Source organism: Eurosta solidaginis, chromosome 3 (genome assembly GCF_040869045.1).
Source record: "Eurosta solidaginis isolate ZX-2024a chromosome 3, ASM4086904v1, whole genome shotgun sequence".
NCBI classification, from domain to species: domain Eukaryota; kingdom Metazoa; phylum Arthropoda; class Insecta; order Diptera; family Tephritidae; genus Eurosta; species Eurosta solidaginis.
Genome location: NC_090321.1, coordinates 240,167,223 through 240,190,041, shown reverse-complemented (window position 1 = coordinate 240,190,041; position 22,819 = coordinate 240,167,223). Strand labels below are relative to the sequence as shown.

The window sequence follows — 22,819 nt, the reverse complement described above, 5'->3', positions numbered from 1 at the left end:
AGAAGTGGGAGTGGGAATGGGTATAGGAACGAGATTGGGACTGGGATTGGTAGTGGAATTGAGTGAGTGTGGGAGTTTAGGTGATAAAGCGCAAAGAAGGAGAAAGTGCAATGGGATTAAAAGTAATAAAAGGCATAGAGGACCAATTTTTAAATGTATTACTGAACATAATTGGTATAATACAAATAGGCTTAAGGTTGTAGCGATTTAAAAATAATTTAACAGAGAGAATAATTTCCGAAATTTGTTAAAAATATTTAAAACGTAAGTGTTCACAGGAGGGAGGAGCCTCACGCTCCTTATTTTCCTAATAAATTGCCAGTTATTTTAAGGCTATTGTCTATCGCGTGCCAAATGCAATCGAAATCCGTCCAGCCCTTGATTCACAAATACGAATTACGAAAAGTAACTGCTTCAGGGAGTGTGAGAGCGGATATTTTTAAACAAAAATATTTAGCCTGTTCTAAGCCGTTTTTTCAATAATAGCTTCTGATAAATACTTTTATCATATATACTCCTCTCTTTACCTTACTTTAGCTTTTAGTATATCTCTCTCTGTCTCTCTTTCTCCTTATCCCCATCTTTTTCCATCTCTCCTTCCTCAGCTTCAGCATTTACCTTTCTCTTTCTATGTACTTCCCTGCCCATTTCCACTTTTCTCCTCACCGTCCCTGTGCTGATTCCTTTAGCACCACATCTTTCTCTTGAACCACGCATGCGATTAGTACCATTTCGTGTCTTCCTTTTTCCTTTTTCTCTGCCTCTCTTTCTCCCTCTTACTATCGCTCTCTCATCTCTGCTTCAGCTTTTGGCTTTCCCTGTCCCTATCCAGCTCCTTTCCCTTCTATCTTTTAACGTCCCGCATCTTTCAGCGCTACCCGTTTCTCTTGGTACCTGACCCATTTCCTTAAAAAAAGTATTTTCATGTACCATTTTAACATAGATTTTCTTGCATGTCAAGCAACTCACACAATAAATACAAATATGCCTATGCCTGGTATACTTCCCAGAATAAAGGTCACCCCATAAAAAATCTAGGTAATAAGGTACCCTAGCAATTGCGAGTTCTTCCGATAAAAATTTGATATTGAAGATCCAAGTGTGGGTAAATTTCCTTTGCTTTATATGATTGCTTTGTTTTTGATATGTCCCGAATCGTAAGGGCCATCAAAAATCAAATAAAGAAATCAAAGATATATGCTTTCTTATTAGCTTTTTTAAGTCGTGTACATTTCTTAAAGCAGCATATTTATTGGGTCTATTAATAGTTTGCGCTCATGATAACTTCTAGCAGATGGCAGTAGATTAATAACGCCCCTTTTGATGATTTGGCTTTTAATACATGGAATCAGTCCATTCGTAATAAATACATAAGTATACTGGCGGCCACCGTGGTGTGATGGTAGCGTGCTCCGCCTACCACACCGTATGCCCTGGGTTCGCTCCCCGGGCAAAGCAACATCAAAATTTTAGAAATAAGGTTTTTAAATTAGAAGAAAATTTTTCTAAGCGGGGTCGCCCCTCGGCAGTGTTTGGCAAGCGCTCCGGGTGTATTTCTGCCATGAAAAGCTCTCATCTGCCTTGCAGATGCCGTTCGGAGTCGGCATAAAACATGTAGGTCCCGTTAGGCCAATTTGTATGGAAAATCAAGAGGAGCACGACGCAAATTGGAAGAGAAGCTCGGCCTTAGATATCTTCGGAGGTTATCGCACCTTACATTTATTTATTTATTTATACTGTTATTTAATCAAGAGATTAGCTAATTTGACTAAAATAGTTTTTCAACGTTTCAATAGAATATCATATTTATAGTTTATAGCGAAAGCAAATTGGAATATTATATCAGTGTATGCAAATATATGTATATAAATAACTCGGTTGAAATAATGACCAAACAAATCCATGAAAATATATTAATTCTCATTTCATTTCAATAAATAAAATTCTTGCAGTTAAAAAAACAAGTTCAATATTATTTATTATAAAACTACGAAATTTTATTGTTTTTTTTTTTTTGCAACGGCATTGAATAGTCGCCAAATTTTTATTGTCTCTTTAATTTAACTTGTTAAGCATTTTTATACCTTTCATGAACATGAAATGGTATATTAACTTTGGGCCGATTTTTGTAACGTTGAGAAATATAGAAGATAGACTCACCATTAAGTATACCGAATCGATCAGGGCGACGAACTGAGTTGATATAGCCATGTCCGTCTCTCCGTCCGTCCGTCTGTCTGATTGAACGCAAACTTGTCCCTCAAATTTTGAGATATCTCAAAGAAATTTGGCACAAGTATGTATTTTTGTATTATATTAGATATTTGTCGGATCCGGTAGGATCAGACCACTATAGCATATATCTCCCATACAACCGATCATTCAGATAAGAAGATTTTGGTCATTCCTGCCGGAATTTAGAAAGTATAAACGTGAAACTCGGTGATATGTATTGTAATATATCATAGAAAATTTTCTGAAAAAATCACTTTGATCGGAGCTATATATAGTATATATCCCATACGACCGATCGTTCAGATAGAAAGATTTTTGGCAATTTATCCCTTAATTTCCAATACAAAAGCGTTAAACTTTGTGATATTTATTCTAATATATCATAGAAGATTTCATGAAAAAATCATTTCGATCGGAGCTGAATATAATATATATCCCACACAACCGATCGTTCAGACAGAAAGATTTTTTGCCATTTCTCCCTTAGTTTCCAATATAAAAACGTGGAACTTAGTGGTATATGTTCTAACATATATTAGAAGATTTCCTGTAAAAATCATTTCGGTCGGAGCTATATATAATATATCTCCCACACAACCGATCGTTCAGATAAGACGATTTTGGTCATTCCTGCCGCAATTTAGAAAGTATAAACGTGAAACTCGGTGATATATATTCTAATATATCTTAGAAGATTTTCTGAAAAAATCACTTTGATCGGAGCTATATATAATATATATCCCATACAACCGATCGTTCAGATAAGGGGGTTTTTTTTTGCCATTTTTTTATATTTATCTTAAAATCGTTTAGGTATGTACATCTTGTTCACTGTATATTTCTTATCTTATACCGCGCATTATTTGGAGATTACGAATGGGATAAGATTATTGTTCAGCCCCATTCATTAAAGGTATGAAGTCTTCGGCACAGCCGAAGACAGTCCCATCCTTACTTGTTATTATTTATTTTTAGTTTTGCCATAAGGAATTTCGTTTTAATGGACAGATGTTGTCTGGTTGCTACTGAGCCAATTTTGTTTTGGCGCTTATATAAAGTCTGCCATTGATACGCGAATTTCATCATTTCGAAGTAACGCGTTTTTGGTGAACTTATCTCTGGTTAAATTCGAAAACTTTGGTTTACTTACAGTTAAATTTTTACGTAATTGTTTTTAGTTAAAATACATTAAATATATATATCAATATGAAAGTGTTCGTAATTTTGTACTTGTGTGTTGCCGTGACAATGGCAACAGAAGATGCGAAATTAATCTCAAATGAAGCCATAGTGGAGCACGATGGAACATATCATTATCAGTAAGCATTACGAGAGTGCCAATTAATTCAAGTTTGTAAATACAAGCAAAATGAAAATGTTGGGTATACAATTGTTTTTTTTTTTTTTTTTTTGTTATCGGCCTATTGATAAATGATTCAAGGTTCGATTCGAGCTCAAGGCCAGAACAATAATTTTTTTCTAATGATAATTATTATTATTTTTTAATTTTTCTAAATTTCAAAAATTGTATTTTGTCTTTGGAATAGTAAGTAGAAAATTCTTCAGACAACCTGCCATAGCTGCGCAGATAGATCCATTTCGAAGGGTGCTAAGCCTTCATCATCAGTTACGCAATTTGGTCGAAAAATCAGCCGAGTTGGATAACTCTTAGAACTGACACGTTACAGTTGAACCATATGCATTCATGAAGGTCATCCACTTACAAGGGCGCGTAATTTCGTGGTTCCACGCGTCAGTGTAAGAAAATGTCCAAGCAAATTAGGTTAGGTTAGTTTGAAGTGGCTGCCGTCCGCATCGGAGCGGCACACTTAGGCCTTTATAGGCCCATTTTGAAACCACACGGATTTGTTCCTACTCTCCTAATCAAACCACTTCGTTGAGTTTGTAAAGCTAACTAAGCGTCGTCTATTGACCTCATCTATATCAGTCAGATCTACAAGAAACATCGTGCCCATCAAACGTTTCTTTTTTCTACCGAGCGCTGGACATTCGCAAAGTAGATGCCTAACAGTTTCAGGCTCTTCTTCATTGCCGCAGCTTCTACAATAATCATTAAATGGGACGCCCTTTCCGCATGTGGTCCAATACAGATGTGACCAGTGAGAAGACCAACAACTAAGGAAAGATCCCTCTTACGGAGGGTGAGAAGCTCTCGAGATATCTTCTCATTCCATTCCGGCCATGTGAGTTTATTTTCCGCATGAAACGTTTCCTTTTTCTACCTAGCTCTGCACATCCACAAAGTAGATGCCTAACAATTTCAGTTTCTTCTTCGTTGCCGCAGCTTCTACAATAATCATTAAATGGAACGCCCTTTCCGCATGCGGTCCAATACAGATGTGACCAGTGAAAAGACCCACAATTAAGGAAAGATCCCTCTTACGGAGGGTGAGAAACTCACGCGATCTCTTCTCATTCCATTTCGGCAATGTGAATTTTGCCGTGTGGCATCCATTATGATGCTTCCACCTAGCTCCCGCTGCCATCAATAGAGCATCCTTTATCTTGAGCTTGCAGGTGGAGAGTGGCATGCCCAACCTCTTCCAGGATGGCGAAAGTGGAAGGGAGGTAGCCTTTCTTGCAAGCTCATCCGCCATCTCATTACCTGGTATGCCGCTATGCCCCGGAACCCATACCAGATGCAGAGTAAACTGTTCAGTCATCACGTTAAGTGATCTACGACAGCCTACTACAGTTTCAGAATTAGTTGTGAGTTAAGGGCTTTCAGCGCTGCTTGACTGTCTGAGAAAATATAAATATGCCTCTGAGAGACTACGCACTTCACGCAAATTACACATCTAAATTTTATATTTCATTAGCTTCATATCAAATGAGAACTCGTCTTTAATTGAAGCAATTTTAAAACATCTTTCGTTACTAATTAAAGAGAAATTATTTCAAATTTGATTCAAAGTCGAGTCAAAATGTCACATACCATATTTTCCATTTTCAATTGACAATCAAGAAGCAATTGCTTAACAATTTACCAATGAAAACCATAGAAAGTTCGAAAACAAAACAAAAATATTAATAAGCATGTGAAAAAGAAACCAAAACAAAATGCCAAATACATAAACGAAGGGCAGTTGACTTGCGACTCACACAATCACACTTCATGCCCCTACATCATTGAAGTTGCGTTCGTTCGTAGCAATGGTGTCCGCAGTATAATAAATGTTATATCTCATTTCATAAATATTTCGGAAATGGATGGCTAGTTTCTATTTTTTAAATAACTATCTCAGCCATCAATATTGGCACCCGCAACCTCTTCAAATTTCCATATTTTACACTCAACTGCTCGTTTAACTTAAATTTTTTAATACCTGCTGTTAAATTATGATCCGCAAATAGTTCTCAAAATTATACAATTATAAAATGCTTGAATATCTTCCGATCACATCCAGCACTATTTTAGTTATAAAATTAGATCACATTCAACGTTGCTAAAATCGTTCCTTATTTGCATTATTTATCCCTACGATTAATTGAAATGCACAAAAGGACGTCAGACAACTACAGGTTTTATGTTCTTTCCGTTGACAAGAACATTACTTTGCGAATCTCATAAATAGCAAACAATTCTAAAAATATATCAATTTATGTACTCGTAAGCTAATACTGTGCAATCCGTCACTAAATAATTCTTTCTTTCGCTTTCTCACAGCTACGAACTTGATGATGGCTCAAAAGCCACACAAAACGGTGTTCTAAAACCTGTCGAGGGACAATTTTCCGGCGAAGCTATACAAGGTAACTTTGCCTTTGTCGCTGATGATGGCAAAGAATATGCGATTCAATATATAGCTGATGAGTTGGGCTATCGGCCAGTGGGGGCACATTTACCAACACCACCACCGGTACCAGAATCTGTGTTGAAATCTTTGAAGTACTTGGAGGAACATCCATATAATCCAGAAACAATCCAGAAAAAGCCAAGGAAGCAGAAAAAATATCAAAGTTAAAAAATTGTTAAAATAATGTTAATATACTGAAAGATAACTGTGATTTTTTTCGATGCAATGAAATTTATTTGGAACGAAATAATTTTTGACGGTTTTTTAGTTTTATATTTTGCATGTGAAAATTTATAATAAAATAAATTGGTTGGTGCGCAAAAAATTATTAAATATATATCAGTGGTCATAGGCAGTAATCGCCTAAGTCGCATTTAAAAGGGTAGAACTCTGGCGATTATTCCTTGTGAGCACAGATATATGACTTTATTTTTATACCCAGCTGTACCTGTACACAGGATTGGATAACGGTTTGTTGTACAGGTATAAAGGAATCGAGATAGATATAGACTTCCATATATCAAAATCATCAGTATCGGGACAAAATTTGATTGAGCCATGTCCGTCCGTCTGTCCGTTAACACCATAATTTGAGTAAATGTTGAGATACCTTCACCAAATTTTGTACACGAGCTTATCTGGACCCGGAATAGATTGGTATTGAAAATAAGCGAAATCGGGTAATAACCACGCCCACTTTTTATATATATAACATTTTGGAAAACACAAAATACCTGACTATATAGTAAATAATGCACCTAGAATGTTGAAATTTGACGTGTGGACTGATATTGAGACTATTGGTAAAAATTTGAAAAAAATAAATTTAAATGGGCGTGGCACCGCCCACTTGTGATAAAATCAATTTTATAAATATTATTTTTCATAAATCAAAAGTCGTTAAACTTATAAAAAAATTCAGCAGAGAGGTTGCCTTTACTATAAGGAATGTTTTGAAGAAAAATTAGCGAAATCGGTTAAGGACCACGCCCACTTGTATATAAAAGTTTTTTTGAAAGGGTCGCGGACGAATATAATAAGCTATAGCTTTGCAAAAAAGAGATTTATATTAATGATGTTTCATTTCCTAAGTGGATTTATAACAATAAATAGGAAAAACTTTAAATTTAAAAAAAGGGCACGACACCGCCCCTTTTATGACTAAGCAATTTTCTGTTTCGTGTGCCATAACTCGAAGAAAACTTTGTTCAGAATAGAACCATATGTATATGTATTATTGCGCAGCCTTGTAACACTATTAAACAAACAAAACAAACAACAACAGCATTTCAAGTGTACAGCTGGGTATGTAATGTTCGGTTTCACCCGAACTTAGATTTCTATTTAGAATTTATGTGTTAGCTTACAATAACAACAAGGTGCTGAATTAAGCTTGGTATGCCACTCACATAGTTAAAGTTTATTCACCCTAAACAAAATCAAAACATTAGCATACTTACATTTGCACATACATATATACATACATATATAAGTACAGCAGCGAATAGAAAATAGCAAAAGCAATTTTTATTAACATGCTTATATTAGCTTCACTTGTATGTATGCTTGTTTGTAACTTGCGGCAGTGGTTAACTCTCTAAAAAACGAGTTAAGATTAATAGCGGAGACACAAACCTTTGTGGTGCTACGGTGCTATGAACATTAAATATCTAAGTGTATTGTAGATACTAAAACTTAATATTTGAAACATTTTTTTAATTTCTTTTTTAACTATATTTTTATTAATTTCGATATTTTGTAATTGAAACTATGCAAGCCCATCTAAAACAAAAAACGTTTTCGACAAATTGGCATTTTTTTTTTTTGGTGAGTATGCAGTTTTGTAGCCCAATCAGTTGTAGTCAAACAAAGTACAAGTAATAGGTTTTTGAAAATTTTTATTGATTTTTGACAATATTTCAGATTTTCTTCCACATCAAAAATATGCTTCACACTTTTCATTGAGCAAAATATAAGACAGTCTTCCGAAAAAAATTCTAAGAAATCAATGTAAATTTTGGGAGACCTATAATTTATACTTTGTTGAATTGAAATTGATTAGGCTACAAAACTGCATACTTAAAAAATTTCAAAGAAATTTAAATAAAAAGTTCGAAATTTTTTTTGAAATTTGCTCGAATTGTCAAAGTTTTGCGAAAACATTTTTGAGACTGGTTTGCATTTATAAGAGCTTTTCTTTTTAAGATATCGAAAACAAACAATAGCACAATTTAATGGATGAAATTTAATAAAAATTGCCACTGCTATTTTTCTGCTCACTGCTGTATATTAAAATATGTACACCTGTGCACCTAAGTACGTTCTTATGTCAGCAAATATTTGGAAATTGTTATGATATGATAAGTAAACTAATTGTTTTTTTTTGTTTAATATATTTTTTTTTACCAATTTCATTCATCGTAACAATGAAATCGCCATAAATCTATTGCTTCAGCATGCAAACTATATTTCCATAATCACAACGTGACTTGAATGAAACTAAAACTGTGTGTTAGATGTTGACAATAGTGTTCGATAAAATGCACGGCTTGACATCCGGGTGTTTCTCCTGTCTTTTTATTGCTACTATAGCAGTACTTCACTCTGCTCAAAGATTGTTATCGAAATCATTTAGGACCGGAAAGATTAACGGGTTTATTCCACATGCAGAAGATTCATGGGGCATGTCAATCTTACGTCGGCATAATTACAGCTTCCGGATGGAAATTGCAAAAGACTGAGCCTTTCTCCTTCTGCTATAAGTGGCGCTGAATCACGATTACGGCATTCGTCGGTCAGCTATTGATGGTATATTCACCGACCATTTCTGAGTTTTGCCTACAGATTTCATCGTTAGGGTAACGACGATCGCTCCCTAATCGGTTGAGTCGGTGCACTATTAAAAACTCTTGGGTTCTGTTTTACATTGAGCTACTGTGTCTTACTATTTAAATGACATTCAAGCTACGTAGAGACATCCCACTGCAATATTAAGCTATTGCATAGATTTTATCGCGGGCTTGGCGCCTAAATCAAAAAAAATCGTAACGGATATTTTTCAAAAAAGGTTCGAAAAAGGTTCGGTGTTAGCAACAACCCAAATACATAAAATTGGATCTCTATCATAAAGTTAAAGTTAAAGTTAAAGTTAAAGTTAAAAGTAAAGTTAAAGTTAAAGTTAAAGGTAAAGTTAAAATTAAAGATAAAGTTAAAGTTAAAGTTAAAATTAAAGTTAAGTTTAAAGTTAAAGTTAAAGTTAAAATTAAAGTGAAAGTGAAAGTTAAAGTTAAAAATAAAGTTAAAGTTAAAATTAAAGTTAAAGTTAAATTAAAGTGAAAGTGAAAGTTAAAATTAAAGTTAAAAATAAAAATAAAGTTAAAGTTAAAGTTTAAGACAAAGCTTGAATTAATATCAAAGAAAACAAAATGTTGCATAAATATTATAATTGCATAAGTTGATAATATGCAATAACTTTACCGCGGCAGTCCCCGAGTGCCACAAGTCCCTTTTTTATTATTTACAACGTCGTAGCCCTGGAAGCTGTACTCTCAGTGCACACATGGTTGATACCGTGGTAGCTGTCGTTATTGTCTGCATGTATAAAGCTGTATGGAACTACTCCAAAGATAACAATTTCAGAATGGAACGTCACATAATAAACACTGTTGAACTAAGACAAGGCTGAGGGTAAAACTGCAGTCGTACCACAACGACTCGTTGTCGTATCTTCTGTTATGGGAACGCTACCTAACAATTTCACCCACATTCTTATTCTTTTAATGTTTGAAATGGAAAATGTCCTCAATTTGTATTCTTTTTTTTATACACTTGGAATTTTATATCTATGTTCAACCTGGCGATTCAGGGGAACGTAATACAGAACATTCGACGTAGACTAAACTTCTAGATTTAAGCTAACACTAGGGAGTACACACATAAGGATTCAATAAGTAAATTTTACCATATTTTGACGAATATTCACATCACTAAGCGATACTAGCATCCCTAATCCGATACTAAATAGCCACTTATATGTACGTAAACAAATCAATCAAGACAGCAGAGAGGTACTCACCATGATTGACAAGGACATAAGCCCTATAATAACACGATGGGTGCTGTCCATGTTAAAGAGTAGAAAAATCCATTTGAAACTGGGAGGGACAACTGAATCAATTGCTGCAACAAGAGGGTGCCACCAAAGAGGTGTGCTCTCCTCTCTCCTGTGGACCCTGGTCATAGATGACCTCCTTCAGTGAATGAAAACCAAGGGATTTGACACAGATGACCTAGTTAATTGCATCACAGGGATGCACGAAGATGCAATCTCAGATCGCATGCAACAAGGCCTTTGCATCATATGGACGTGGTGCGATACCAAAGGATTGTCTATAAATCCTAACAAAACTGTTATAGTGCCTTTCACTCGGAGAAGGAAAGTATCCATCCCAGAACCATCCCTGAGTGGTACAAAAATACAATTCTCAATCGTGGCTAAATATCTAGGCGTCACACTGGATAGAACCCTCACGTGGAATGGTCATTTGGATGCTATCCTAAACAAGGCAACAAGAGCTTTCTTCGCCTGTACTCGTCTCTACGACAAAACATGGGGGATGTGTCCAAAAATGGCATATTGGACATTTAATACTGTTGTAAGGCCAATAGTCACCTATGCTTCCCTAGTTTGGTGGCAGAAGGCCACGCAAAGAATAGCAACGGCTAAACTAAGCAAACTGCATCGAATAGCTTGCGTTGCCATAATGGGTGCGATGAGAACCGCCCCTGCTGACGCACTTAGTGCTTTATTGGGAATGCCTCCCTTCCCTATTCTGATAGAGAAAGAGGCAACACTAGGTGCACTGAGACTTCCAAATATTTCAAAGTTGAACTTGGTAGGGCATACGAAAGTAATAAGAAAATTCATAGGAAATCCCTCATTAAAACTGCGTGACGTAATGTCCCCTAAGTTCAGAATCTCACGGAACTTTGAAGTGTCCATTGTGGACAGGATCCGCTGGGAAATAGGGAGTCCTTATAACGACCCTGACTCATAGGTCTGGTTCACGGATGGATCGAAATTCGATGATCGAATTCCGAATGTCTGCGGAGAGGCTCAACATCGAAGAGAATCTACATTATGTCGGACAGCCAGGCGGCACTGTGTGCCTTGCAACCCTACACTGTTACAGCTAAGCTGGTGGATGAATGCACTGAAATCCTTAATGCCCTGGGACCCAAAAACAAGGTTTTGTTAGGATGGGTTCCCGGACATCAGGGACATGAAGGTAATGAACATGCAGATTACCTAGCAAAGCAGGGTGCTACATCAGCATTCTATGGTCCAGAGCCTTTTGTGGACTTACAAAAGCAAACACCAGGCAAGCTATAAGTAATTGGGAAACTAAACAATACAGACGTCACTGGATTAATTGCCCAGGGCAAAGGCAGACCAAACTGTTTATACTCCCGGCAACGAAAGCATCAGCCAAACTCATTAAACTAAGCAGGGAGGATCTAAGAACTCTTACTGGGTACTACACGGGACACTGCGGTTTACCATATCACCTAAGTAAATTAAATCGATCTGATACCCAAATTTGTCGTTTCTGTGAGCTGGTTCACATTCTCTGCGAATGCGTCGCTCTAGCTAGGCAGCGACTATCCCATCTAGGTGGTCGCACTCTTAATTCCTATGTGATATGGAGTAAAAAGCCTGGAGAGGTACTTAGATACATCAAAAGCCTCCAGATACAAAATTTGGCTGAAAGGTCTTGCACAATAGATCTGCACAAAGGTCGCAGTGCTTCCAGACCTATCAATAATAATAATATTAATAATACTCACCATCAGCCGAAGTAGTACTCACATATACACACGCATATGACTATAAACTACAAATATACATATACATATATGGCTGGTAAACAAACATGAAGTTCGCGAAGTTACTAGACCTTAGGAGCAACAGAGAGTATAAAAGCAGCGAAAGATGAGTAGTCAGTAATCAGTTTGATTTAAACACGGAATTAGTTGTGAAGTAAGAGTTATTGTGAAGTAATCTCAAAGTAATCTAACAGAGACCATTTTGCATTATTGATTATTGGAGTTATTTATTCAACAGTTTAGCGATTCGAATGTTAGCAGAAGGTTTGGAATAAGCGCTATTTCACAAAAAATGTTAGAATATTAAATGTATGGTCACACCTTCCTTTACCCGAGGCATTTAAAAAATAAGCAAACTAGTTTTACATAAATTCGTTTAAACTTTTTATTTCGAAACTCTATTTGCTTCAACAATGATTCCAAACTAACCGAATTATTACCTTACAAATTTTCTGAAGGTTCCCGTGCGTACACCCCATCTCAAATACTTATTCAAAAATGATAATAATGAAAATAAATGCATGGCGAGATTTAACTGAGCGGAGATTTCTCTTACAATTTGCGTTGGGCTACTTTTTAATTTTTCCCAACAAATTGGCGGACAGTTCTAAAAGTTATAGAAAAAGTAGGGTAGTAGTGCAGTTTATGGTACCCACCGAAATTTGGGCCAAAATTTTCGAGTGAGGTACCAAAAAACGCGTATTCATGTCTAGATTAAGAATCCGAAAGCGAAAGTTAACTTTTTTTACCCGTTTTAAAGTTATCCGTGAAAAACAGGTTTGTGTGATACATATTGTTCCCGCACGTTTACAATCTTTTAAGCGCACACATCACTTTACTTTTTATACTCAGTTGAGCAGAGCTCACATATCATACACCATATATCAAAATCATCAGTATCGAAAAAAAATTTGATTGCGCCATGTCCGTCCGTCCGTCCGTCTGTCCGTTCGTCCGTCTGTCCGTTAACACGATAACTTGAGTAAATTTTGAGTTATCCTCATGAAATTTGGTATGTAGGTTCCTGGGCACTCATCTCACATCGCTATTTAAAATGAACGATATCGGACTATAACCACGCCCACTTTTTCGATATCGAAAATTTCGAAAAACCGAAAAAAATGCGATAATTCATTGACAAAGACGGATAAAGCGATGAAACTTGGTAGATGGGTTGACCTTATGACGCAGAATAGAAAATTAGTAAGATTTTGGACAATGGGCGTGGCACCTCCCACTTTTAAAAGAAGGTAATTTAAAAGTCTTGCAAGCTGTAATTTGGCAGTGGTTGCAGATATCATGATGAAATTTGGCAGGAACGTTAGCGCTATTACTATATATGTGCTGAATAAAAATTAGCAAAATCGGGTGAAGAACACGAAATTTTTTAAAGTCAAGTTTAAAAAAAAATTTTATATCTTTACTGTATGTAAGTAAATTAAGTCAACATTCAACTCCACTAATGATATGATGCAGCAAAATACAAAAATAAAAGAAAATTTCAAAATGGGCGTGGCTCCGCCCATTTTCATTTAGTTTGTCTAGAATACTTTTAATGCCATAAGTCGAACAAAAATTTACCAATACTTCTTAAATTTGGTAGAAGCATAGATTCTATGACGGTAACTGTTTTCTGTGAAAATGGGCGAAATCGGTTGAAGCCACGCCCAGTTTTTATACACAGTCCACACTCTGTCCTTCCGCTCGACCGTTAACACGATAACTTGAGCAAAAACCAATATATCTTCACTAAACTTAGTCCACGTACTTATCTGAACTCAATTTATCTTGGTATAAACAATTGCCGAAATCCGACTATAACCACGCCCACTTTTTCGATATCGAAAATTTCGAAAAATGAAAAAAATGCCATAATTCTATACCAAATACGAAAAAAGGGATGAAACATGGTAATTTGATTGGTTTATTGACGCAAAATATAACTTTAGAAAAAACTTTGTAAAATGGGTGTGACACCTTCCATATTAAGTAGAAGAAAATGAAAAAGTTCTACAGGGCGAAATTAAAAGCCCTTGGAATCTTGGCAGGAATACTGTTCGTGGTATTACATATATAAATTAATTAGCGGTACCCGACAGATGGTTTTCTGGGTCACCCTGGTTCTCATTTTGGTCGATATCTCGAAAACGCCTTCACATATACAACTACCACCACTCCCTTTTAGAATTCTTATTAATACCTTTAATTTGACACCCATATTGTACAAACACATTATAGATTCACCCCTGGTCCACCTTTATGGCGATATCTTGAAAAGGCGTCCACCTATAGAACTAAGGCCCACTCCCTTTTAAAATACTCATTAACACCTTTCATTTGATACCCATATCGTACAAATAAATTCCAGAGTCACCCCTGGTCCACCTTTATGGCGATATTTCGAAAAGGCGTCCACCTATAGAACTAAGGCCCACTACCTTTTAAAATACTCATTAACACCTTTCATTTGATACCCATATCGTAAAAAAATTCTAAAGTCACCCCTGGTCCACCTTTATGGCGATATCTCGAAAAGGAGTCCACCCATAGAACTAAGGCCCACCCACTTTTAAAATACTCATTAACACCTTTCGTTTGATGCTCATATCGTACAAACAAATTCTAGAGTCACCCCTGGTCCACCTTTATGGCGATATTTCGAAAAGGCGTCCACCTATAGAACTAAGGCCAACTCCCTTTTAAAATACCCATTAACACCTTTCATTTGATACCCATATCGTACAAACAAATTCTAGAGTCACCCCTGGACCACCTTTATGGCGATATCTCGAAAAGGCTTCCACCTCTAGAACTAAGGCCCACTCCCTTTTAAAATACTCATTAACACCTTTCATTTGATACCTATATCGTACAAACAAATTCTAGAGTCAGCCCTGGTCCACCTTTATGGCGATATCCCTAAATGGCTTCCATCCATAGAACTATGGCCTACTCTCTCTTAAAATACTCTTTGATACCTTCCATTTGATACACATGTCACACAACCACATTCCAGGGTTATCCTAAGTCCATTTTCCTACATGGTGATTTTCCCTTATTTTGTCTCCATAGCTCTCAACTGAGTATGTAAAGTTCGGTTACACCCGAACTTAGCCTTCCTTACTTGTTATATTTAGTATATTAACATAATCTAACTTGGACGAATTAACGAAAAAATTATCTTAAATTTCACTAATCTTAATATATAAAAAACACGTGTCACACAATTGAGGCCAATGGACTCCGAAACTACTGAACCGATTTTGAATTGGGTTTGCACCCCGTGTGTAGTTTGATCTAACTTGAAATATAGTATAGGTGACTGGGTGACTCGCGTCTCGAGATATAGGCCAAAACGTGGACCCGGGTACCCCTAGAGTGTGTTTATAGAATATGGATATCAAATGAAAGCTGTTGATGAGTGCTTTAGTAGAGGGTAATTTTCATACCCCTGGGTGACTAGGGTCTCGAGCTATAGGCCAAAAAGTGGACCCGGGTACCCATAGAATGTGTTTATATAATATTGATATCAAATGAAAACTGTTGATGAGTGCTTTAGTAGAGGGTAATTTTCATACCACTGGGTGACTAGGGTCTCGAGATATAGGCCAAAACGTGGACCCGGGTACCCCTGGAATGTGTTTATAGAATGTGGATATCAAATGAAAGCTGCTGATGATTAGAGGGTAATTTTCATACCACTGGGTGACTAGGGTCTCGAAATATAGGCCAAAACGTGGGCCAGTGAATGCCTAGACAGTATTTATACAATATGGATATCAAAGGAAAGCTGTTGATGAGTGCTTTAGTACAGAGTAATATATTATCCAGAGACGCACTGGAACTGGGATTAGGACTAGGACTGGGACTGATACTCGGAATGGGACTGGGAATGGGACTGGAATGAAATACATACCACCTTCTGGGACAGGCAATAAGGAATGCAGAAGAATGAGAAGAAATTGAGAGAAGAGAAAAGAGAGAAGGAGATTGAGAAAGAGATAGAATGAGACGAAGATGGAGATAGATGAAGCGAAAAAGACGGAGGGAGGAGTGAATAAAAGGATTAGGAAAAAGTGAAGAGGGCGGGAGGGCAGAGTAAGACGGAAAAAGCTTATTAAAATGTATGTAGATTGGCCATATTTAGGGCCGGGTCTTCTAGTTTACTTATAAAATATCAAAACAAATACTGCAACAAATTTCTGTCGAAATGAAAACACATGAAAGTGAACAGTGTTACCAGCTCAGCAATGCTGGTGATTACTTTTGTTGTTCTCTGTTAGGATTAATACAAGGCGGTGGTGGCTCAACATAAATTTAAATAAACATACAATTACATTGTTTTTGTAATTTACTGAATATGTTGCAATTTAATATATTAAAATAGAAGAGAATGCGTCTTCAATTTATCGAAATAAAGAGATGCTGAGAGAATTACTGCGCATGGCGTAGCCGGTGTTGGATCGGCAAAGGGTTATTTTTTTTAAAGTGCGGTCGAAGGCCGCCTACGCAGACGGGTGTACTACGCAGAAGGACATCACCGCCACGGTTATACCACACACCCGGACTTGGCATGGCGTAGCCCAGGGTTATTTTTTATAAGCGCGGCCGAAGGCCGCCTATGCAGAAAGGTGTTCTACGCAGAATTACTGTGCATGGCCACCAAAAAAGAGCTTTTTCAAATTTTTGGTAAATAAAGAATAGAAAAGTTAAAGATATATATAATTCAGATAAAAGGTATTTTTATAAGTTATTTTTCGATTTTTTAATTTTTGAAATCCATCCACTAGTTTCGGAGATATTTTGATTTGACAAATTCATAATTTCGCTTTTTGACATGGAATTACCCCCAAACCTTTCATTTACACCAAAAAAGAAATACACCGTTGGAATCAGTATAAAAATCCATATAAGTCTTCGGAGATATTTTGATTTGACAAATTCATAATTTCGCCTTTTGACATGGAATTACCCCCAAACCTTTCATTTACACCAAAAAAGAAATACACCGTTGGAATCAGTATAAAAATCTCTATAAAGTCCGATTTTTTATTTTTTTTTTTTTTTTTTTTGACAAATGTATGTATTCTGCACTTTTTCCAAAATGAAAATTCCAAATCATTGACATGCCATGCAGCTAGTGCACCTAAATTATACGGACTACCAAAAATTCACAAGGAAAACATTCCACTTAGACCCATTTCATCGTCAGTTAACGTCCCATGCTACAAACTCGCTAAATTCATTGGAAAACTATTAGAGAATATTGTCTCGGAAAATTATAATATCAAGAACTCGTTACAACTGAAAGAAGATTTAAAAGAAACTAGAATCGAAGACGACGAAATACTGGTATCCTTTGACGCGTTTCGCTTTTTACGAACATCCCAATCCACTTAGCAATCCGAACAATTATGCAACAGTGGCCAACTCTAGAGAACCAAACACCTCTTACGAGGAAGCAATTTCTATCGGTGCTAGAAGTTTGTTTGAGAGACAACAACTACTTTGTTAGCGACGAAATAATATACCAACAAATATTTGGAATGCCAATGGGGAATCCTCTATCCCCGACTGTAGCGGACATTGTCTTAGACAAAATACTAGACGATAGTATAGCTGAATTAAGATCAAAAGGAATCTATATAAAATACATAAAGAAATAAGTAGACGACACATTTGCTATAATTAAGAAAACGGACGTAGAAATGATATTGAAAACCCTCAATAACCAACATACAAAAATCAAATTTACTTGTGAAGAAGAAGAAAATAAAAAGTTGTCGTTTTTGGATATTCAACTCCACAGATTCAACAATGGCATAAAAACAAACTGGTATGCCAAGTCTGTAGCCTCGTCCAGGATGATTAATTTTAACTCAAATCATCCCTGGACTCAAAAAAGAAACACTGCGTTGAACCTGATTGAAAAAATGTATAATCTCAGCGACCAGGAGTTCAGAAAAGAAAACAATGTTAAAATCAAGAACTTTTTATACAAAAACGGATTTCCGAGCACCCTAATACAAAAATGGATCACAACAAAAATAGGCAATAGCCAATATTCAAATCAGAACACAAAAGCAGATAACCAAAAGATAATATTTACCGGTATACCATATGTACCAGGACTAACAGAGATGAAAACGTTAGGCACATACATACCCAACAACACCATAGCTTTTGCTCATCGACCACATCAAACACTTAATACAATATTTACAAAAACTAAAGACAGAACAAAAAAGGAACAACAACACAACGTTATTTATGAAATTAAATGTAATGGCAAAGAAGGCGAACCCTGCGATAAAATATATATAGGAACAACGAAGCGAGCTTTGGGAGTGAGAATAGGCGAACATAAAGCAGACGCAAAAACTAGAAAGATGACGACAGCCTTGGCGCAGCACATCAACAAATTCGATCACTCAGCTGATTTCGACAATACACGAATAATAGATGTGGAAAGCAAAATAAAGAAAAGATTAACGTTGGAAGGGCTTCGAATCCAACAGCAGATAAATAATGCAATGAACTACAAAGAGGATGTAGATAATATCAGCTGTGCATACAAATGTGTGATAACCAACAATTGACGAACAGCTGGGATAGAGTGTAGATATTTTTTAAATGTAAAAATTGTGTTTATGTTAAATGTATATATTTTTGTAAAAATGTGTAGCTAATTCGCAGTCTACAATTTATGTTATGGTACGTATGTACTATAATTTAGAAAAATATTTTCTAATTATGTTTTCTTGTCAAAATATATACATAGTCTCCCTGAAGAAGACACAATACCGTGTCGAAACGCGTCAGAGAAAAAAAGAAAAACTAATGTTTTTGCTTTAAATTGAACGACCAAAAAGCTCTTACAAATAAATAAAATTCCAAATATTTGCCAGCATCTCTTTATTTCGATAAATTGAAGACGTATTCTCTTCTATTTTAATATATTAAATTGCAACATATTCAGTAAATTACAAAAACAATGTAACTGTATGTTTATTTAAATTTATGTTGAGCCGCCACCGCCTTGTATTAATCCTAACAGCAAACAACAAAAGTAATCACCAGTGTTGCTGAGCTGGCAACACTGTTCACTTTCATGTGTTTTCATTTCGACAGAAATTTGTTGCAATATTTGTTTTGATATTTTATAAGTAAATTAGTGAAATTTAAGATAATCTTTTCGTTAATTCGTGCAAGTTAGATTATGTTAATATACTAAATATAAAAAGTAAAGTGATGTGTGCGCTTAAAAGATCGTAAACGTGCGGGAACAATATGTATCACACAAACCTGTTTTTCGTGGTTAACTATTAAACGGGTAAAAAAAGTTAACTTCCACTTTCGGATTCTTAATCTAGACGTGAATACGCGTCTTTTGATACCTCACTCGAAAAAAGGCCCAAATTGCGGTGGGTACCATAAACTGCCAAATTACCAAAAGTAGAAATATCGTGGCTCATTTAAAATACTCGGATCAAATTATCGATGCTAGTAATCATACTCACTAAAAGGTATCGAGTAGATTCGATCTATGTGAGTGCTTAGTAGTTTTTACAAAAGTGGAGAAACTTTGTTTTAAATGAATTTTGAATTAAGTGGAAAACTAGAAAGAAAATTGAAGTTTGGGCGAAACTGAGTAGTATGTACCCAGATATAAAATATTTGTAATGAAAATTGAAAGGGAGCACGACGCAAATTGGAAATTAAATTCGACCTAAATCTTGTCGGAGGTAAATCGCGCTAAGTATTTTTTTATTGCATTAAATGTTTCGTGGTGAGATTTACTCAAATGAATTGAATGAGAAAAAGTTACAATGACCAAATTTTCGTCAAATTGCAAAATGTTGTCAAAGTCTTTTGATTTGCGGGTTGCAAAACTTTTAAATTTTCTTCTACTAACTACGATCGTTTAGTTTCAACACTTCATTAGTATTTGTTCTCTTAATTTTTCAAAATTTTTTAAAGTGGGCTTGGTTATAATCTGGACTAATTATAATGGACTATACTTTGTTGATCTAAAAGTTGTAGACCATCGGCATTTGGTAAAGTATCGATACTTTACTGAGTACTTGGTAAAAACAGCGAGTACGTAATACTAGAGTATTTTTTTAGAAAAGTATCATACACACACACTCAGTATATCGTTCTATCACTAGGGACGGGACCTACATGTTTTATGCCGACTCCGAACGGCAGTTGCAAAGCAGCGGCATTTTTACTGAATAGAATTTCATGACAGAAATACACTAATCATTACTCTGGGCGACCCTGCTTACAAAAATTTAAAAAATTTTTTTGTGAATTGTTGATATTGCTTGACCGGGGCTGCAACCGAGGACCTCCGATATGGTACGCGGAGCACGCTATCATAACACTACAACTGTCGCCAAATAATAAAAAAAATGTTACTTATACGCATTGGTATTGGTATTTTCAAAAGGTATGGATATATTTCCATGTAGTTTGTTAGTTTTTAATAAAACCGAAAGCTAAAAAGATCATGCGGCCACCGTGGTGTGATGGTAGCGTGCTCCGCCTACTACACCGTATGCCCTGGGTTCAGACCCCGTGCAAAGCAACATCAAAATTTTTGAAATAAAGTTTTTCAATTAGAAGAAAATTTTTCTAAGCGGGGTCGCCCCTCGGCAGTGTTTGGCAAGCGCTCCGGGTGTATTTCTGCCATGAAAAGCTCTCAGTGAAAACTCATCTGCCTTGCAGATGCCGTTCGGAGTCGGCATAAAACATGTAGGTCAATAGGAGCATGATGCAAATTGGAAGAGAAGCTCGGCCTTAGATCTCTTCGGAGGTTATCGCGCCTTATATTTATTTTTATTTTTTTTTAAAGATCAAAAAAATTTAATTATCGCATTGTTCTGCCAGTAGGTTAGCCTCGGCATCATCTATGTGATCTACTTAAGGAAGAGAGGAGGGACTCAAATTTCAAAAAGTGAAACATACACAAAAATATATGTAACAAACAACCCATAGTTAGCAAATAATCCAATAATGCTTACAGGGAAATATTCAAGAGGCTTCTAAATTGCAAACAAAAATTTCCTCATTGTTGTATTACTTGCTGTTTAGGTTAGATTTCTGATGCTGAAAGTAAGTACGTAATATGTGGAGCAATTCACGTTGTGTGTAGCGATAAAATACATATAAATATCGAATGCGCTTATGAACTGTTTTTCGCTTTATGACTTCATAGAACTAGATCCTAGCACTAGAACCCTTCTCTTTACAGAATTCTATAGACTTTTTCAATTGCTCAAATGGCATATTTTTTTATCGGAACCCGCCTATGGAAGCAGAGGAAGAGGGCGGCCGTCACCTCGCTGGAAGAATAAGGTAGAAAACGATTTAAACTCTCTTGGTGAGACAAATTGGCACCAGTTGACAGAGCGTAGAAACGACTGGTCGCCATCGCCGTTTAAATTGTTAAGCGCCAATTTAGTAAGTAAGTCAACGATATTCCTGGGACTGAGGTAAGGACTGGTACAAAAAGTTCTGTAAATAAAAAATGCTCAAAAAGTAGTAATAGTTAGTTTTTTTCACCTTTGTTTTTATTTGCATGGAAAGTCATATTTATATCACTGACAGGTAACGAAATTTTATCAATTTACTCGTGGCTGTCTATATGACCGTACTTTTCTGAAGAGACCCGGCATCAAGTTTTGTACAACGGGTTAATCACTTTTAGCGACACCGCTCACCACAGTTTTTGCACTTCCCTAACGGTTTTGTTGGTTTCCCTATTTTCAAAAGTTTTACTTTCATCTGAGCCCAATATCGCTCAATTGCCAGCAACATTGGATGAACTCGTTATTTCCTAACATAACTAATTTACATTATTTTCTTCGAACCATTTTTGGTTGACATGAGTGCAATCTGCTGGAGCTAAGTCCGACCAAAATATAGTTGGACCATTATGACGACGTAAGTAGGAATGGCAAAAGACGTTTTTGAAGACACTCGGTCAGATTAATTTGATGGTGCCCACCGTAAATAATGGCGTGGATTTATGCCCTCATTCATAAATAGTTTGCTAAATCAAACCTCTTTGCCAAACTTTTATATTTGGATGGTTTATTTCTGAATCAGGACTGTGCTCTCCAGACTGCAAGTAGTGGAACTGTGTACCTGGCAATGTTCTATGGTCCATTTTAAGTACATTTCTTCGTCCATAATCACACAACAATGTTTGTTTGCCAATTTGGTCACACAGAAGTGAAATGCTTTTTAACGTCTATTTTGACGCTTAGTTTCGGGACATTTATTCTTTTTGTATGCTTTAATACAATTTTTGTGCTTGATTCGAGTGACTTACACAAGTTTGGTTTTGGCAATTTTCACAACATCTTTCGTTGACATGGCTCAGTTTTTCCTTATTAGGGATAGGACATTTTTCTCCGACTGGGCGTCTGCAGATCCCTCTTGGCGGCCACTTCTTGGCTGGCCATACATTAAGCCACATTCCTTGAAGCGCAAAACCGATCTTGGGGCAGTGTCATAGTAACGTTTGGATTATTCGTCCAAATGTACAAAATTTGTTTACATAGCTCTTCTTTCGACCCTTTTGAAGGCTTGACTTCAGAAACTAATATATTTTTAAAAAGCTCATGAAACGCTCTAAGTTCGGGTGAAACCGAACATTACATACCCAGCTGTACACTTGAAATGCTGTTGTTGTTTGGTTTGTGTGCATAATACATATACATACATATGGTTCTATTCTGAACTAATTTTTCATCGAGTTATTTTAAGTTTTTCCTATTTATTGTTATAAATCCACTTGGGAAATGAATTACCATTGATATAAAGCTCTTTTTTGCAAAGCTATAGCTTATTTTATTCGTACACGACCC

The 22,819-nt window shown here is 36.1% G+C and overlaps 1 protein-coding gene across 1 annotated transcript; it reads left to right on the top strand.

Annotated features, from left to right (window-relative positions):
• The first annotated feature begins 3,308 nt into the window (after window positions 1-3,308).
• Cpr49Af (Cuticular protein 49Af) lies at window positions 3,309-6,386 on the top strand. The gene is made up of 2 exons (XM_067775690.1): window positions 3,309-3,554; window positions 5,924-6,386. Exons 1-2 carry the CDS (start codon window positions 3,442-3,444, stop codon window positions 6,219-6,221), a joined length of 411 nt encoding a protein of 136 aa, XP_067631791.1. The 5' UTR covers window positions 3,309-3,441; the 3' UTR covers window positions 6,222-6,386.
• The last annotated feature ends 16,433 nt before the right edge of the window (window positions 6,387-22,819 follow it).